This window comes from Euleptes europaea, chromosome 15, assembly GCF_029931775.1.
Source record: "Euleptes europaea isolate rEulEur1 chromosome 15, rEulEur1.hap1, whole genome shotgun sequence".
In the NCBI taxonomy this organism is placed as follows: Eukaryota; Metazoa; Chordata; class Lepidosauria; order Squamata; family Sphaerodactylidae; genus Euleptes; species Euleptes europaea.
Genome location: NC_079326.1, coordinates 31,599,506 through 31,616,980, shown reverse-complemented (window position 1 = coordinate 31,616,980; position 17,475 = coordinate 31,599,506). Strand labels below are relative to the sequence as shown.

The 17,475-nt window shown below is 40.1% G+C and overlaps 1 protein-coding gene across 12 annotated transcripts in view; it reads right to left on the bottom strand.

Moving 5' to 3' along the window:
- Positions 1-1,326: 1,326 nt before the first annotated feature.
- The window catches only part of PKP4 (plakophilin 4), a 100,041-nt gene continuing 83,892 nt past the window's right edge, over positions 1,327-17,475 (bottom strand). For 11 of the 12 annotated variants that reach the window (XM_056861602.1, XM_056861604.1, XM_056861609.1 and 8 more), the window contains 7 exons: positions 14,420-14,570; positions 10,028-10,223; positions 7,959-8,043; positions 7,708-7,825; positions 5,998-6,129; positions 3,906-3,979; positions 1,327-1,900 (listed from right to left, as the gene is read on the bottom strand). In XM_056861602.1, coding sequence (XP_056717580.1) covers positions 1,652-1,900; positions 3,906-3,979; positions 5,998-6,129; positions 7,708-7,825; positions 7,959-8,043; positions 10,028-10,223; positions 14,420-14,570 — 1,005 coding nt within the window. In that variant the 3' untranslated portion in view covers positions 1,327-1,651. The remainder of the gene's footprint in view (positions 1,901-3,905; positions 3,980-5,997; positions 6,130-7,707; positions 7,826-7,958; positions 8,044-10,027; positions 10,224-14,419; positions 14,571-17,475) is intronic. The other variant, XM_056861606.1, reaches the window with a different exon arrangement.

Here is a 17,475-nt window from a genome sequence, read left to right as displayed (position 1 = left end):
CTTCTACAGCTCCCCAGATTGATATTTCCCACCTCCCTCCTTTTCTATAGTTCCCTGTACCAGCTGAAAAGCTGTAACCAAGGATTAAGGATATCCTTGGGGAAAGAATGGAATGCAGTAGAGGGTGCTGCAGCTTGAGGGGGAAATGGCTGCAGACGCTGTTCCCTTCCTTGAGCAATTGCCTTCTGCTCAAGCAAATGCTATTTTAGATCCAATTTACTTTCTTCTACCTTTCACTTTCTTCTACCTTTATCAAAAAATGACAGATTGACTCTTCTTGCCTCTTGTAAGCCTTAAAACACATAATACCATGACATATCATTGCCTAGATATGCAACAGCACAATCCTAAACAGTTATACCCTTCCAAGCCCACTGAAATCGATGGGCTTAGAAAAATGCAACTCTGCTTAGGTTTGCACTTCATGAAGCAGTAGAACAGAAGCAAATACAGAATAAATAAATGTGGTTTAAATGTTCAACAGTTATTGTTAGACAAGGGGAGAACAATAATGCAGTTAATTCATTCGCATTTATGAAAGCAATATGTGAATTTTGTGAAGGATGAGCTGGTTGACAAATTACTCAATAAAATTTCTGTGAAAGAACAGCATATGTAATTTATTCTACTCATTCAGTTAGTTTCTGGGAACATGATAAACTGTGAGAGGGAGTGGATTCATGGGTACTGAAGAAATAAAAAGGCGGCAGGGAACAGCACCTTTTTAGGTTTTGGAATGCTCGCTTGATACATAAGAAATAGATGAACTCCACAAAACTGAAAAAAAAATTAGTCAAAATGCTTTGATGTAGATTTAACCTGATTTTACGATTCACCAAGAGCCTTTACATTTGCTGTATTTGAACACTAAACACAGAAAATAAAGAAGAATGAGCAGGGAACTACTTTCCGTGGATGAGACGTCCATATTTATTTTTTCCCATACGCATAAAAATTGGCAGTGATGTACTTCTATGAAAGAGGCAGGGAATGAGAAAGATGCAGATATACTGGACCGAGGTTTGTGCTTCAAAATTACACCATTCATTTAAAAAACAAAATGATATTTATTTATATCAATTCCTTATATTTTGTCTCTCTCTTTTTTTAAAGATGTCAGCTTTTAAAATTGTTTTTTAAAATGACACACGGCATTACAAATGATGGCACTTTCAACCAATGTGGCATTTCCATATTTACAAAAACGGAAATAAATTTACAATACATGATAGCATACAATCTTGACATTTAGTAGTAGCAGTAAAACAAGGGCATCCATTTTTTTCTGTACAAACTATGAGAACAAGACTTTTATTCACATTTTTTTAAATCATCGGTAATTTGATCTGACCTATGTATTTCTCAAAACCATTTCTCCTTCAATTCTCAAACCTTTCATCACGTTGCCCACACCTTCACCAGACTATAGGAACTACAAGGTATTAGATCTAACATCTAAACAGAGCAAAAGTTCTCCCTTTCCAATTCCTTTCATGTCTTCCTGATAATCCCCTTGAAAAGGATCTCTTCCTTTTTTCCTTCTGTGTAATTCACTTTCACATTTCTCCCTCGAAACTGCAAACCTATAACTCAAATCTCTTCTCAAGCAAAGTTAGAAAGATACAGTGTTGTTCTTTGTGATTTTCTAATGCTACACCCAGGAATCAGGCGACCCAGGATATTGTTCTGATCTATAAGAAGGTCGTCTGGTGGAATAGAAGTCTACATAGTTTGTGGTTGATTTCAGTCCATATTGTGTTGAGTAATCTGTAGCAGCTGGGAAGTGGACTCGATCATCAAAATATGGGTCTTCGTAGCTATGCGGTGACTGCAAATATAACCTGTATGCATCATAGTTTTTTCTATTGGAATCATCTTGACTGTAGTACAACTGCTGATGCTATTGAGAAAGCAGAAAGAGGACACCTGAATGTCTACTACTTTTTAGAGCTGCATAATAGATCTACATGCATAGACACAGCAAATATATTATCCAGGAGTTGTGTAGTGACTTTTCAGCACAGATTGCTGAAAAGACAATACCAAACTATGTCTTCATTAACTTTTTTTCTGATCTATAACTTCTAGTGAGGTGAGCTTTTTACAGAATCCCTTTTACACATCTGAAATCCATCTCTATAGCCTTCCATTATAAGAGATGTTGATTCAACTTGCCCTCGTAGGTTTCTCACATTTCCTAAAACATTAATTTTATGCAGGTCTGTCCAACTTTTTAAACATATGAAGCAAACCTCAGCTGTGGTCTATCTGCTGCTATTCAACAATGTGATTCATAATCATGAAGAAATGCTGCTGATAGTGTACTTCTGCCCATTTCTATGTCCCAATTTGTATAAGTATTAATTATGTCAAAACATCTGACGAAAGTTAGACTTTTCACTAGTGAGAAATAGTCGCCCAATCACAATCTTTCAATGTTTCCTCTGCTATTCCATTAGTGGTTCATGCTGTGTTGCTTCATCAACCTCCTCCTGGTAAAGGTACTTATAGTGTTGCTTCTTTTTTGCCTTTCTCATTCTTTGCTAATTGCAAATCTTCTTGGGCTGTTGACTTTCTAATTCCCCCCCCCTCTGCAGAAGTACATGAGGAATGTGTAATTAGTTATTCAAGTGAGAGGGGGGGGGAATTCTTTCACATCTATAAAAACACATAATTTGTAAATATTCATTATATCTGAAAAAAAAGCAAGGTATTTTCCATAATATTTTGGTATAGCCCTGTCTCCTTTCTAATTCCTTGCCTAGGATTAGTTATATATCCTAGAGTTCATTTCTCCATTTGCTTAAGGTACACTCTTCCTGATTGGGAAATAAATCAGATTTCACAGGACGTTCTTGCATAAATAGCCCTGTCTTCTGTTCTTGTTTTCCACTTGGGGAAGAATGCTGGTGGAGAATGGTAGGGAATTTTTGTGAGTCCCCCCACCCCACTACAGACCCCAACAATATGCTCAGCACCACTGATCCTGGGGTTTCAGGGGAGGTAGTGAGCTGCAGTAGAAACGGGGAGGCAGGAAAGTTCTGTTCTGGGAACTGAACTTGTCTTTAAATTCACAGTATGCAACCCAATACAGGTCAATTTCACAAGGTCATTGTTGAATCAAAGGAAGCTTATGTTGCCATACTGCTGAGGTTTTGAATCTTTGTTTGCTGAGACCACACGAACGAAATCTCAGGGCTTTTCTAAATTTTTTGGCAATAAAACATAGAACAAATGCAGAATGCATGACTATGTGGCACTGAACACAGCTGGAAGAGTAACTTTTGCAACCCAAACCCACCAAAGCCCCCCAATTTCCCTGGACTGTATTTTACAACACACCCTGGCAGAATAGAATTTATCTACCAGGACTTTTGTGCTTCCCCTCCTGTTGTGGCCCAGCAATCACCCTTAAATTTTGATCCTAGGGGGTCAGCAACACCATAGTGGGCAATGTGGGGTCTGCAGGGGGAGAGGAGAATGGGTGGAAATCCCCCTCCCCAATGGAAGCACCCTTCTGCCATCTGGACAGAAGGACACAAGCTCCTGTACTTCCAGTTCTCAGCAGGCAGCATAAACAGGAGGCACAATGAACCACCAGACATAGTTGCTTGATAGATAAGTAGTTCTGTAGGCCGGAGGGAGAATAAACATGCTCCGAAAGGGAAGATTAAAATTATTTGGAGCTATACATTTACTGGGCTTTATTATTCATGCAACAACACGGCACAATACCCGCAAAATTGACTGTCATAATCTAGGTAAATAACCACTTGAAGGTACAACTATTTCAGACAGGAAGAACTCATCAATTATAATTGTTTAAGAACCGTTACAGGAAAATAAAATGCACCATCATTGTGATCAATACTGGCAATCCCTTAAATTAAGATTTCAGCAATTACCTGCAGCCGCCTATTTTGGTCCCTTGCTGGTGAAGAATAGGAACTGATATAAATTGGTGATGGTTTGCTGGACCCTGCAGGAAAACAGCAGAACATTGAAACAGGATTTGATTTGATCAGTTTTTATACTGACTGACTTTGATACTTCACTGAAAGTAGAACAGAATTGGATAAAGAATTTCAATAAATGGCACTTTGAAATCTTTTAGGGGAAGAGGACTACATACTCCAAACACAAATGATCTCTGTCTAATGCTATCTGGACATCTGGCCCCAGGAAAACAGACCTGTCCTCATTTCAGTGACTGATATTCTGATCAGCAGACACATCTTATGGAACTCTTACTAATGCAGCATTCAGTATTTAGAACCCGAAGCCAAGTACTTGGAAACACTGTCAATTTAGACATAATTATTTCTCCCTACCTGCAGTGGCTTCTGACAGCAGCAGAGGCAAGCTGTTTTATACTGATAAAATCACGAATTTCCCTACCAGACCGTTAAAAAATGAAATGATACACAGAAAATGGGAATTTCCTCTCTTTGCTTGGGGAAAACCCCAACAAAATAATACTAGTCCATCCATAATGGAGAAAACGGAGAGGTTAGCAACAAAGACAAGGGGCTAACATGCTCTCCCAAAAGTGTGAATCAGGCTCAAATAAAAACTGGCACTTCTTTGAGAACCTGATTGTCCCTTGTCTGTATACATCACACATATACCCATATAATATATAATTCCCTTGTCTGGAGTGCTGTTTTATATCCTTATTTTTACTTGGGGCTTGGGGGGGCATTTGTTAATAACGTTGCATAACTGGTGGGTGATAGTGGATTAAGGGTCAAGAACCACTGAACTAACCTTCTGCCTATTCATTTATTTATCCATTCTTCTTTATATCCCAGGGGCAATCTTATATTGAAGCATCACAAGAAAATAACATGGGATCTCAGAGAACTCAAAACAGGACAAGCAGTAACAAAACTATCAAAGGTCGCCTCAGTCATATACATTTTCTAACCAGAACATTCAACCCCAACCAAGCTCTCCAGATCTGCAACACCCTGCAAGGTGTATACTATGCTAATACTTAACGGGCACACAAAATACTAACTGTGATGAATATTTAACTGTCTGTTGAGAGTGTATCCTGAGACAATATCCCGAAGACTGTTTTTGCTCTGTGTTGCATCTGACTTCCTCAACCAGCTATTTCTAAAATGTGGAATTGGTAGGGTGAGAAGATCAGAATCATACAGGTTTAGTAGTAAATGTACCCAAAATAACTAGCCGAACTAACAAAAAATATCATCTACTTTCCTGCTATTGTCATACAGGTCTCTCAAATCATTTGAAATTTTTTATTAAGGTACAAAAATGTACCTTAATGTACAAAAATGTGACTTTGAAAAATCTGAAATGCTTCAGTTCTGTGATTCTGGATTTTGCTCGACCACAACCTTAAACTTCTCAATTGCAAACGGATACGATGGTGGAAATATTCTGCTCTAGATTACGGGCTGGGCAAGATAAAGCACATGAAACCATTTTGTGGAACACACCTTCTCCCACTGAACATCCCCTTTATTAAACTGGAGTGCCCTCAGGCTCAAGTTTGGTTTGTAGGTTCTATCAGCTTCCACAGTTATCTGTATATTTTACAGTGGGGAGACACTGAACAGAAGAAGAAAGTATAGAAAAGCAAGGAAGCCCCTGGCTATTAGTCACTGTAGTGTTGATAGTGCAATCCTAAGCATAGTTACCCTCTTCTAAATCCACTGAAGTCAAGGGACTTGGAAGGTGCAACTTTGCCGAGGATTGTGCTGTTGGAGTTCTGTACTGTGATTTCAGTGTGAATAAAACAGCAGCTTTCTGCTAGGGTTTCATTAACAGCCATATGGTTTTTGAAAAAAATATGCAACAAACAGAGGAAAATGGTACAAGCAATTTTAAATGGGAGGACTGCCCATGGGCAACTCATTCCTCTTTGACGGCTGCTTTCAATACAGTCGGATCCTTGTTGTTCTTTCAAGCAGAATGTGTGCTTTGCAAACCAACAGCCTCTCTGCTGTCATCTCACTGGTCCCTTACCAGTATAGATGTCTTTATGTGCAATCCCATCACCTTGGCTATTGTAATACTGCATAGAAGGCTGTGTCCTATCATAGTCGGAACGAGGATCTCTAATTCCTAATAGTGCCGGTGATGAAGATGTGCTGCCAACTGAGGAAAAGGCAGAAATAAAGAGGGGGGGGGGAGAAAAAAAAGACAGAGAGAATCAGCGTCAGAGAAAAAAAAGTTTAGAAAAGGCATAGGATTGATTGGAAATGCTAGTGCCAGCTTTGTAATAAATTGACTTTGACTGTGGTAAAAGCGACAATGAATGCAACTTGGTAACCACGCACACGAAATCTCTGGAAGAAGAATTTACAGCACGTTGACATTTACAGCAGTGTGTATAAATTATGCTAGGTCTAGGTTTTAGAATTAAAGGTTTGTGTCTGAATTTTAAGATATCCTCAGTTGCCTCCTGGGGATCTGTGTTCCAGACTACTAGAAAACAGAAATCCAGGTTTGTTTTGTCTTAAAGGAGAAGAGACTTTACGAGCCAGGCTGAGGTGTGGTTTGCCGTTCTGTGATTTTACTGTAACTCAAGGTACCCAGTTCCTAAGCTGCCTCTATTGCAAAATGGCTGAAAGGAGCACGTTGGCTGAACTACCGACTGTATGGCTCTTTATGAATTAATCTGTTGATGTGTGTGTGTGTGTGTGTGTGTGTAAAGTGCCTTCAAGTCGCAGCCGACTTATGGCGACCCCTTTTGGGGTTTTCATGGCAAGAGACTAACGCATACAGAGAAGCATTCGGTAAGAAAATAAGTGCTGATACAGCATCAAGACATTTAATCCAGCAGAAAGGCAGAAGAGCTTGGCTTTGGTCGGGAAGAGAGGGGTAACAAATGGAAATAATAAATAAATAAATAAATAAATAAATAAATAAATAAGACACACTATGTCTTTTGACTGATTTAGACATTCATGTCCTGTCCTCGCATCCATTTGGTTAAGGAAGGAAGGATATAGCAATGGCAACTGTGCCTGGAAGGATTTGTGGATTTACCCTGTCATATCATGAATTTCCTGATTTCAGCATTGCAAACAAAGCCAGATTTAGGTTAGCTATAGGTTAAAGCCTTACAATATGAGGGCTCCATACAAGAAAAAAAACTGAGATTCTAATTTCTCCTTTGTGCTTTAATACCCACATACATGCACGCACAAATAAAGTTCTTATGTTTATATTTTCAGTGTTCTTTCTGTAAGAATAATAAAGTCTTATTTTTATTGCAAAAGACGTTAAACCAACACAATCATGTCACAATCAGTGCCAACTTCTAACATGTGGAATGGATCACCCGGCTCTTTCTTTTTAGATGTTTTTGAAAGTAGACTGGACAAACACATATAAGGCAAGATTTGATATGTGAAAATGTGGTCTCCAATGGATTTCAGATATGCTTGTTACCACAATTTTTCCTACTCAGAGCCATCTTGTACTCTATACAGTTTAAGTGAGAGTGTAAGCATTGTCTCACACACAGAGCCTATAAGCAGGAGGAAAGTTTCTGATTAAAAGTTGATAGGCTTACCCTAACAAATTCTGTTATAATAAAACAGTATAATTGAGGCAGAATGGATTTGCAGGATTTGCAGAAGTTAAGGTTTGAAAAGAAATGTACAGGATCTGTTCAGGGAAATGAATATCAAATCTGTTCACATTTAGGAAAAAGAATTGTTAACTAACCTGACTGAATGATAGGTGACATTTGCTGATTTGTTGTAGACAAGGAGGGATGTGATTTGAATCTGTCACGCTCGAGTGTTGACACTGGAGTAATAAAATGATTTTGGTTCCAACCATCCTGTGTGAGAAGAGAAAGGAGGTTACTTGAAAAAAAGAATCGTGTTTCATTAAAAGAAGCAGTTTAAGAGTTCATTGTGGAATTGCATTCCTCATGAATACTAACTTTTGTGAAATCAATTTTTATGCGCTACCTTTTTGTATATGCTTCGGAGGTCTCGATATTGCCACAATGTGTTCAGCACCTGGGCTGCTGCTTTGACAACCTTCAGTGATGACCTGAAGGGGGGAGGAGGGGGGAAAAGATTTAGCGAACAATACTATAAGAAATGCACACCCTCGACACACACGAGAAAGTGAATTGCCACATGCAGGAAAAAATGGAATTCTGCTAAAGTAATACAGAGAAAAATCTGGATTCTATGATCAGAGTGAATTGCGAACCTTTGCAAGAGGAATGTTGGTGAAGAAGACAGGAAGGCAACGTGTGTGCCTTGATGAAAAAGTCTTTTAAAATTGTATTTTAAAATTGTATTATGCCATTAAAGGTATATGTATTGTATTGTATTGATGAAAAAGTTAAGAATCTTCTTCATTTCCTTCCAGAATTTTTTTTAAAAGCTGTAGGTGCATCACTGAACAGATGGTTAGATCTGTCAGCTCTGAGATCACTGATCATTCACTGGAGAAAGTTTGTGCACCTGATTCTTGCATCTCCCCACAATGGGTCATCAAGCCTTGCCAGAGCTGACAGTGCTGGCCAATAAAAGAAGGAGATGGAGGTCAGAAACCCCTGCACACAGGAACATCTTTGCAATGGGTCTTTTGGATCTGGGAAACAAGGCAATGCTCTTATGCAACACTATCAATCAATCTGGTTCGCAAGTCTTCTATAAACAACCCCAGCATATTTTCATACTGTGATATAATAGCCAAAGTTTCAAGCATCTCCTACCACTTAGTACTTAAGTACTGGTTAGAAGTCCAGAGAGACATGACTGTGTGACACAGGTGGCATAGACTGTTGCCCCATATCACCCCATTCTTCTGGCTCTGGAGCAACCACAATGACATGACCCTTCAGCTCCATTGTCTCATTTTCAAAGCTTCATGGGAGCCATTTCCCACAGTTTTCCCTCCTATACTCCTACCACTTAGTACTTACCACAGTACTTAAGAATAGACCTCCAGGATCCAAACCTGCAGATCATATATTAACACCAGAAGTTGATTCTGTGTGGGGCTGAAGTTAAAAGAGCCAAAAGACACAGAAATCTCCATGCCATGGAATTTTGTACACATTTGCATAAACAAATGGTGATATTAATATAGCTAAAAGATATGAACGTCTCTCTCTCTCTCTCTCTGTGTTAAGTGCCGTCAAGTCGCTTTTGACTCATGGTGACCCTATGAATCAACATCCTCCAAAATGTCCTGTCTTTGACAGCCTTGCTCAGGTCTTGCAAATTGGGGTGTGTGGCTTCCCTTATTGAGTCCATCCATCTCTTGTTGGGTCTTCCTCTTTTCCTGCTGCCCTCTACTTTTTCTAGCATGACTGTCTTTCTCAGTGACTCTTGCCTTCTCATAATGTGACCAAAATACGATAGCCTCAGTTTAGTAATTTTAGCTTCTAGGGTCAATTCAGGCTTGATTTGATCTATAACCCACTGATTTGTTTTTTTGGCAGTCCACGGTATACTGTGGTATAATAGTCTGAGTTTCAAGCATCTCCTACCACTAATGGAATTAACCAGGATCTGGTTTGGGGGCTTCCTAGAGGCACCTGGATGGTCACTGTGTGAACAGACTGCTGGACTTGATGGGCCTTGGTCTGTTCCAGCAGGGCTTTTCTTATGTTCTTGATCCAAATCTGCAGATCGTATGATAACGCCAGAAGTCGATTCTGTGTTATAGGGGCTGACGTTAAGAGAGCCAAAAGACACACAAGTCTCCATGCCATGGAATTTTGTATGCATTTGCAGAAACAAATGGTGATATTAATACAGCTAAAAGATAGGAACGTCTACATGCCACTAAAAATAGTACAAATGTTGTCCATGAACAAATGCAGAAGGCTGGCAGGCACTGTATGGATTTCGGTGGGGGGGGAAGTAGATGCCAACCTTTCCTTCACTGCTGAACAGATGGGACAAACATGAAGATAGCTTGTGAAGGAAGCCAGGAAATGCAGCAATAAAAGCTTCTTGTGTTGACAGAAACAGAAGAAAGATTTTTAATTGAAAAATTCTAGCTTTGCACTTGCCTGTCCCCCCTGCCTTTGGTTATGTTCACCAGTTTTTCTATTCCTCCCGTGTCAGCCAAGGCTTTGGCATTTTCCATGTTTTTGCTAGTGACCTCATGCAGGGCACAACAGATTGCCGCTACTGTTTCATCGGAGAGAATGTTGGGTCCGTTGCCTCCTGGAAGGCGGTTCACCAGATCTCGCATAGCGTATTTACCTAGAAAAATCCGTATAGGAAAACCCAAGCTATAAATTGCACAGTGATATAGATTTTTTTAACATGTCACAGAGTGATGCTGTGAGGAAACATACAGATCCAAAATTAACCACAAGGAAAAAGACATTGAAAAAACAAAAAAACAAAAACAAGTTAGTTCTGTAAGAAATGGAAAGAGGAAAAAATCCTGGCACTGTACGGAGTGGGAAAGAGATACTGCCATGTCATTTTTCAAATTAAAAATGTATTGCGCTCTTTTACTGGATTAGGAAAAAAGTGATTAAAATGATTATGGCAACGTGCCAAAGTACACAGACATACACAAATCTGGGTGCTTATTTTAGATAAGCTTGTTTTGGCTGAGCCATTTTATAGCGAGACAAAACGCAATAAAATTAATTGCATACATTTCAAGCAATCTGTAGTTGAGAGATATATAATAGACACTGCACCTGACTATGGTCCATTTTTCCCTCCAAGGAGGCCCTGAAATAGATGGACAACAAAATGTGTGTGTGTGTGTGTGTGTGTGTGTGTGTGTGCGCGCATAGGGGGGTGGGGACAGATAAAAAATTCTTCCTTGGCTCCAGTGAGTATGGGAATAGTATATGTATAAGAATAGATACAGAAGAGAGAAAAATCCCTTCCTCAGAACATGGGACTGGAGTTTAGTGAAAGGTTTCTTTTCAAGAAGGGACATAAAAGTACATTTTGGACAGATAAGCAAATTAGTTCATTTTTTACCTACAAACGACAACAGTATCCAAGGGTCTTGGATTTCAGTTATTCACTAATGAAAAGAAATGAACTGCACGGTAAACAAAGAAATCAACCAAGGCTAACATAAATGTTTTGGTTTGGACTAGGGTGATAATTCAACAGCTGCTCATTAATTACTTCCCTGAAAAATAAAAACTGAAGATGTTATTTGTAGATAAATGATAATAGGTACATTTTATAAAGAAGTATTGCACTGTACTTTCTTAAAGCAGATGCAGAAAATGCAGATCTAAAATTAGAAAACGAGTAAAAAAGGATATTGCAGATCTTGAGAAGGTGCAGGAAAGAGCAACCAAAATGATTAGGGGGCTAGAGTAACTGTCCTATGAGGAGCGGTTAAAAAGCTTAGGGTTGTTTAGCTTGGAAACAAAGCGGCTAAGGGGAGACATGATAGAGGTCTAAAAAATTATGCATGGTATAGAAAGAGTGGACAGGGAGAAACTTTTCTCCCTCTCTCATAATACTAGAACATGGGGTCATTTGCTGAAGCTGGAGAGTGAGATATTCAAAACTGATAAAAGGAAGCATTTCTTCACACAACATGTAGTTAAACTGTGGGACTCCCTGCCCCAGGATGTGGTGATAGCTGCCAACGTGGAAGGCTTTAAGAGGGGAATGGGCATATTCATGGAGAAGAGGGGTACTCATGCCTACTAGTAAAAATGGATACTAGTCATGATGCATACCTATTCTCTCCAGGATCAGAGGAGCATGCCTATTATATTAGGTGCTGTGGAACACAGGTAGGATAACGCTGCTGCAGTCGTCTTGTTTGTGGGCTTTCTAGAGGCACCTGGTTGGCCATTGTGTGAACAGACTGCTGGACTTGATGGGCCTTGGTCTGATCCAGCATGGCTTTTCTTATGTTCTTACGAGTACTACTTAATAGCAGACTTCTATCAAATGTGATTACATGGTCCCTGGTACAAACAGAAAGCTGCTTGCAAGTAAGGGATTTGCCATTCACTTGTGGACTGGGAACATCAACTTTTCCCCCGACTGTGGCTTAAGTTGTATCTAGTGCAAGTGAAACAGTACTGACAGTACTGACAGATTACCCATGGGTCAGGAATGACCCGGTGCTTGACAAGGGGACCTTTACCTTTTTATAGTTAATTACTGTACAATAAGGCTATATATTAAATTTTGTATATTAATTTTATGAGCCAGCGTGGTGGAGTGGTTAAGGTGTCGAACTAGGACCTGGGAAACCCAGGCTCAAATCCCCCCTCACCCCATGGAAGCTTGCTGGGTGACCTTGGGCCAGTTGCACACTCTGAGCCTGACCCTGGCTAGTTTTTGGATAGGAGACCTCCAAGGAATACCAGGACCATGACATGGAGGCAGGCAATGGTAAACCACCTCCAAAAGTCTCTTGCTTTGAAAACCCTACAGGGTAACTATATGTCAGCTGTGACTTGATGGCCAAATTTTTTTTGTTTGTTTTACATCTGTATGTATACTGTGCTGTTAAATTGTTGTTGTCTGATCTCTTGATCATAATAAACACTGATTGATTTATTGATAATAGTAGAGCTGCTGCATTCGGCACCAGATGGAATTTCTGAATTGATTTTGAGGGGAGACCAATGTACCGTGCATTACAGTAGTCTAGTCTCGATGTTACAGTGGCATGGATCCAGGTGGCCAGACCAGATGTATCAAAGTAAGGGGCCATGTTATGGACTAGGGTGAGTTCATAAAAAGCGTGTTTTGCAGCTGTGTTAATTTGCTTCTCCAGTAATAAAATTGGATCCAGTATAATCTCCAGGCTTTTAACTGTCAGCAAGGGTCAGCTAAACTCCATTAAAAGTGGGGAGAACTATGCCCTTCAAGATCTCTTCTTTCTCAAGCAGCACTATCTCTTCTCAGGGTTTAGTTTCAATTTCTTCACTCTGAGCCAATTAACCACAGCAGTCAGGCAGCTAATCAGGACCACTACTATATCACCAGGAGATTTGAACAAGGATACATAGAGCTTGGTATTGTCAGCATATTGATGGCAACCAACCAATAAATGATTTGTCCTAAGAGCTTTACATAGAGATTGAAAAGCATGGACGACATAATTGATCCACAAGATAGGACCCACACTAATGACACCTGATTTCCAACAGCATCCCTTTGAGTCCGGTTCATGAGGAATTATTTCAACCAGTTCAACACACACATCCCCTTCTGCCTCTAAGCACCTCGTGCTACCGTGTTTCCCCGAAAATAAGACATACCCATAAAATAAGCCGTAGCAGCATTTCTAAGCATTTGCTTAATATAAGCCATACCCCGAAAATAAGGCACCCCGGGGCTGGTGTGGAGAAGACCAGGAGGAGCCCAGCTGAGCAGATGCAGTCTCCCGCGGCTGCTTCAAAGGCCCGGCAACCAGCGCGCCCGGGGCTGGGGTGGAAAAGACCAGGAGGAGCCCAGCTCAGCAGAGGCGGTCTCCCGCAGCCGCTTCAAAGGCTCTGCAACCAGCGCGCCCGGGCCTCTGGGGGCGGGGAAGACAGGAGGAGCCCAGCTGAGCAGATGCAGTCTCCCGCGGCCACTTCAAAGGCCCGGCAACCAGCGCGCCTGGGCCTCTGGGGGCGGGACCGGAAGGGGGTGGTAAGGCGAGAACGGGAGCCGAGAGGGAGGACAGTTCTGATTCCCTCGGAATAAGACATCCCCTGAAAATAAGCCATAGTGTGTCTTCTTGAGGAAAAATAAATATAAGACAGTGTCTTATTTTCGGGGAAACACGGTACAAAGTGCACACATCTCATCTAGGACAGTCAGGCTGACTGACCCCACTGGAACTGACATCATAGCTTAGAACATGTGCTCCTGCAGCTATAGAAGTACTGTTGTGGTGGACCACAGTGTCTGTCAGGGAAGTTCGGTCTGCCATTAAAGACCTTCTCATCCAGCAAGTTTCCAAGGAATTCAAAGATGCCCCAGAATGTGGACTGAAACATCAATGGCCTAGATTAAGCCCTTCAATACTTGTCACAACAAAACCACATGGAAGAAAGAAGAATAAAGAATCAATCATCTGTAGGAAATGGGTTGTGTCAGCTGTATAAACACACCTTCCTACGCACATGTTGACAGAAATATGCATTAAGACAAAAGGAAGGGAGGAAAAAATTTAAAATAATTTGGAAAACCCTGTTGATCTCAAATGGAAAAATATATTTGGATTCTGTCAAAAATCTATCATCAATGGATCTTGAGAAGGTAACGACCTTACAACAAAGAGGAAGAAGGTCATTTTCAATCAGAGTTTGCGCACACGACTTCATGTCTGAAACCGTTCGTTTTCCAGTGACTTCTGGCTGTTGCAGAGAATCACAGGTATGTAAAACACAATTAATAAATCCACACTACTGTGTTTTCTTGTGGTGGCAACCTACGCATTTTAAGTGTACCTCAGTACTTACCAATAAGCTCCTTGTTGCGAACATCTAATGCCATATTTCGCAAAGCGGTTGCCACAGAAGAAACGACCCTGTCATTATCCATTCTTAGCAATTCCACGAGAATCGGGAGCCCCTTCTCTTTTCTAACAGCAGCTCGGATATAAGCTGCAAACTGTTATATAAAATGCAAAATTACTTGCAAATTAATGTGTTTTTTTCCAAAAAAGAAACAACCTTATCATCTACAAAATTTAATACCTTTTAAAAGCACAAATAGGAACAATTGCACTCAGCTCCCATTAATTTAAGTGGGTGTTTGGCATCAATATGGCCTTTGAAGACTTTTCATTATGGGCCACAAAATAATAAAATGAATTAAGAGATTAGATGAAATACACTCAGTGTTATCATGGTGGCTTTAATAGCTATTAAGTAAGCAATAACCTTTTATTTTTAAAAAAAGACAATATTTGGCTTCTTAACTTTTTTATTTTAAAAAACCGGCTGCTAAAACAAAATCTGTCACATTTTTACAGCTTTAAAAAGGGGATTTTTTAATAAATTATAAAAAAAACGATTAAAGGGATGTAATGCGGTGCTTTTACAGGATACCAGCTATGAAGATCACAAGCAGGAGCGTTCAGTGATAATACCTATTTGTATTAATCTTCTCTTTTTGTTGATAAAGCTATCTGTGCAATAGCTAATTTAATTAAGCAAACCTTTCTTCTCTAGCCTCTGGAAAAAAAGCTGACTTTTGAACCTTTGCAGAAGCCTAAAGCTTAATACAATAAAATTATGGCAACCGTTCTTTTAATTTTAGTAGATACTTGTTAACAAGAAAATCTCTGCATTCTTAATAGTGTCACATTTATAATGTTCCTCATAAATATTTCACTTTCTGCAACTGGACACTGAGAAATGGATGGATGCTGAAACAAAAAGACACTGGAGAACAAAACAAAGGTACCATGTTTTTACATTGCAACAGCAAATGCTTGTAACAATTTTTTCCTACTTAGATGGAAGTTTTTATTTCAGATTCAAACTAGGGAAGTAAATGATAAAACTGGAATAAGAAATGGGGTGTGCGAGATCCTCTAATCTCTGTTACGTGCACATTTAGAAATTACCAGGGTTCATGAGTGTAGCCAAATGCTTTCAAAATGTCGATGGAGAAAATATCTGTATAGCTCTGTCAGGAATAATTCTGGGAATAATGTTTTAGAAAGTAGCCATGTTGGTTTGCAGTAGAACGGCTAGATTCGAGTCTAGTAGCGCCTTAAAGACCAACAAGATTTCAGTGGTATGAGCTTTCGAAAGCCAAAACTCCCTTTGTCAGATATCTGTTGAAGGGAACCTTGACTGTCAATAGCTCATACCCTGAAAATCTTGCTGGTCTCCAAGGTGCTACTGGACTCGAATCTAGCTGTTCTATTAAGAATGTTTCACAACTCCTTGTAGAGGCCAAACGAATCCTTAGTACCTATGAACTCTGTCAGCCTCCACATGTAAGAGGAAGACTGTGCTTGAAATTTTACGTAAGCACTTCAAGAAGCCACTGATTCTGGTTTATTAATTGCTAACAGCACTGCAAGGAGCCACTGATTCTGGGGTATTAATTGCTAACTGCGTCATCCTTCTTCATAGAATTATTCCTGACAGAGCTATACAGATATTTTCTCCACTGACATTTTGAAAGCATTTGGCTGCACTCCTGTAACCTGGTAATTTCTAAATGTGCACGTAACAGAGATCAGAGGATCTCTCACATTCCACTTCTTATTCCAGTTTTATCATTTACTTGCCTAGTTTGAATCTGAAATAAAAACTTCCATCTAAGTAGGAAAAAATTGTTACAAGCATTTGCTGTTGCAGTGTAAAAACATGGTGGTTTTTTTTGGTTTTCCAGTCTTTTTTTTGTTTTGTTTCAGTTACACCCTTCTAAGCCTACTGAACCCTGTGGCGCAGAGTGGTACGCTGCAACACTGCAGTGAAAAGCTCTGCTTATGACCTGAGTTCGATCCCGAAGGAAGTCGGTTGCAGGTAGTCAACTCAAGTTTGACTCAGCCTTCCATCCTTCCGAGGTCAATAAAATGAGTATCCAGCTTGCTTTGGTAAAGTGTAGATGACTGGGGAAGGCAATGGCAAACCACCCCATAAACATAGTCTGCCTAGTAAATGTCAGGATGTGACATCACCCCATGGGTCAGTAACGACCTGGTGTTTGCACAACCTTTACCTTTTTAAGCCCACTGAAGTGAAGTCAGTGGGCTTAGAGGGGTGCAACTATACTTAGGATGGCACTGTAAGCCAACAATTGATAACAGGTTCTATTAATGCTAGTAAGTTACCTAGGGTCACTTCAGTTTTGTACCAATAGACTAGTGGTATAGCTGTCACAGGTTCATGCATCTAATTTTATTTTTTGCCTGGAAGCAAAACACAGCAAAGCAAAACAACAACACAGAAGTAGCTCAGACAAGCTCTTGAGATCTGAGGCAGGTTCCTGGATAAACTGGCTCATAAGATCACCTACCAGTGGCTGCAAGAAAAACATCAGAATTGAAAAAAGTTACAATGCAACTAGTTCTCCACTGTTGCAAAAATAGATTGCATGAAATGTCAACAGGAGATTAAAAATAAGGACAAGGCCAATGATGCAAAACAGGTAACATTTTTTATTACTCAGAATAGAAATTTCCTATATATTTCGCCCAGAAGGCTTCTTCAACGGAACCTGCAATATACAATATGTAACACATTACTGAGTTTATAAAAATACTTATTTGGTTAAAATTATAAAGGCAAATAAAACACTATGATATGGTGGCATCTATGCTGGTGCGGAGGCAAACACACCAGTGTCCGGGTGGGGGGCTTTCCCAGGGATGGAGCTGCCGCAGTCCTTTTGCACCAGGAACGCCCCCTTGAGCGGTGGTGGGGCAGTGCTACCTTTTTTGGTGGCACAGCCCTGCTTTGTGCTATGGGGCATTTCCCTCTTTTTTCGTTATTTTTAAATTGCTTTTTTTGTCTCCACGGTGGCCAGGAAGCCTCTGAGGCAGCAGTGCAGCTCC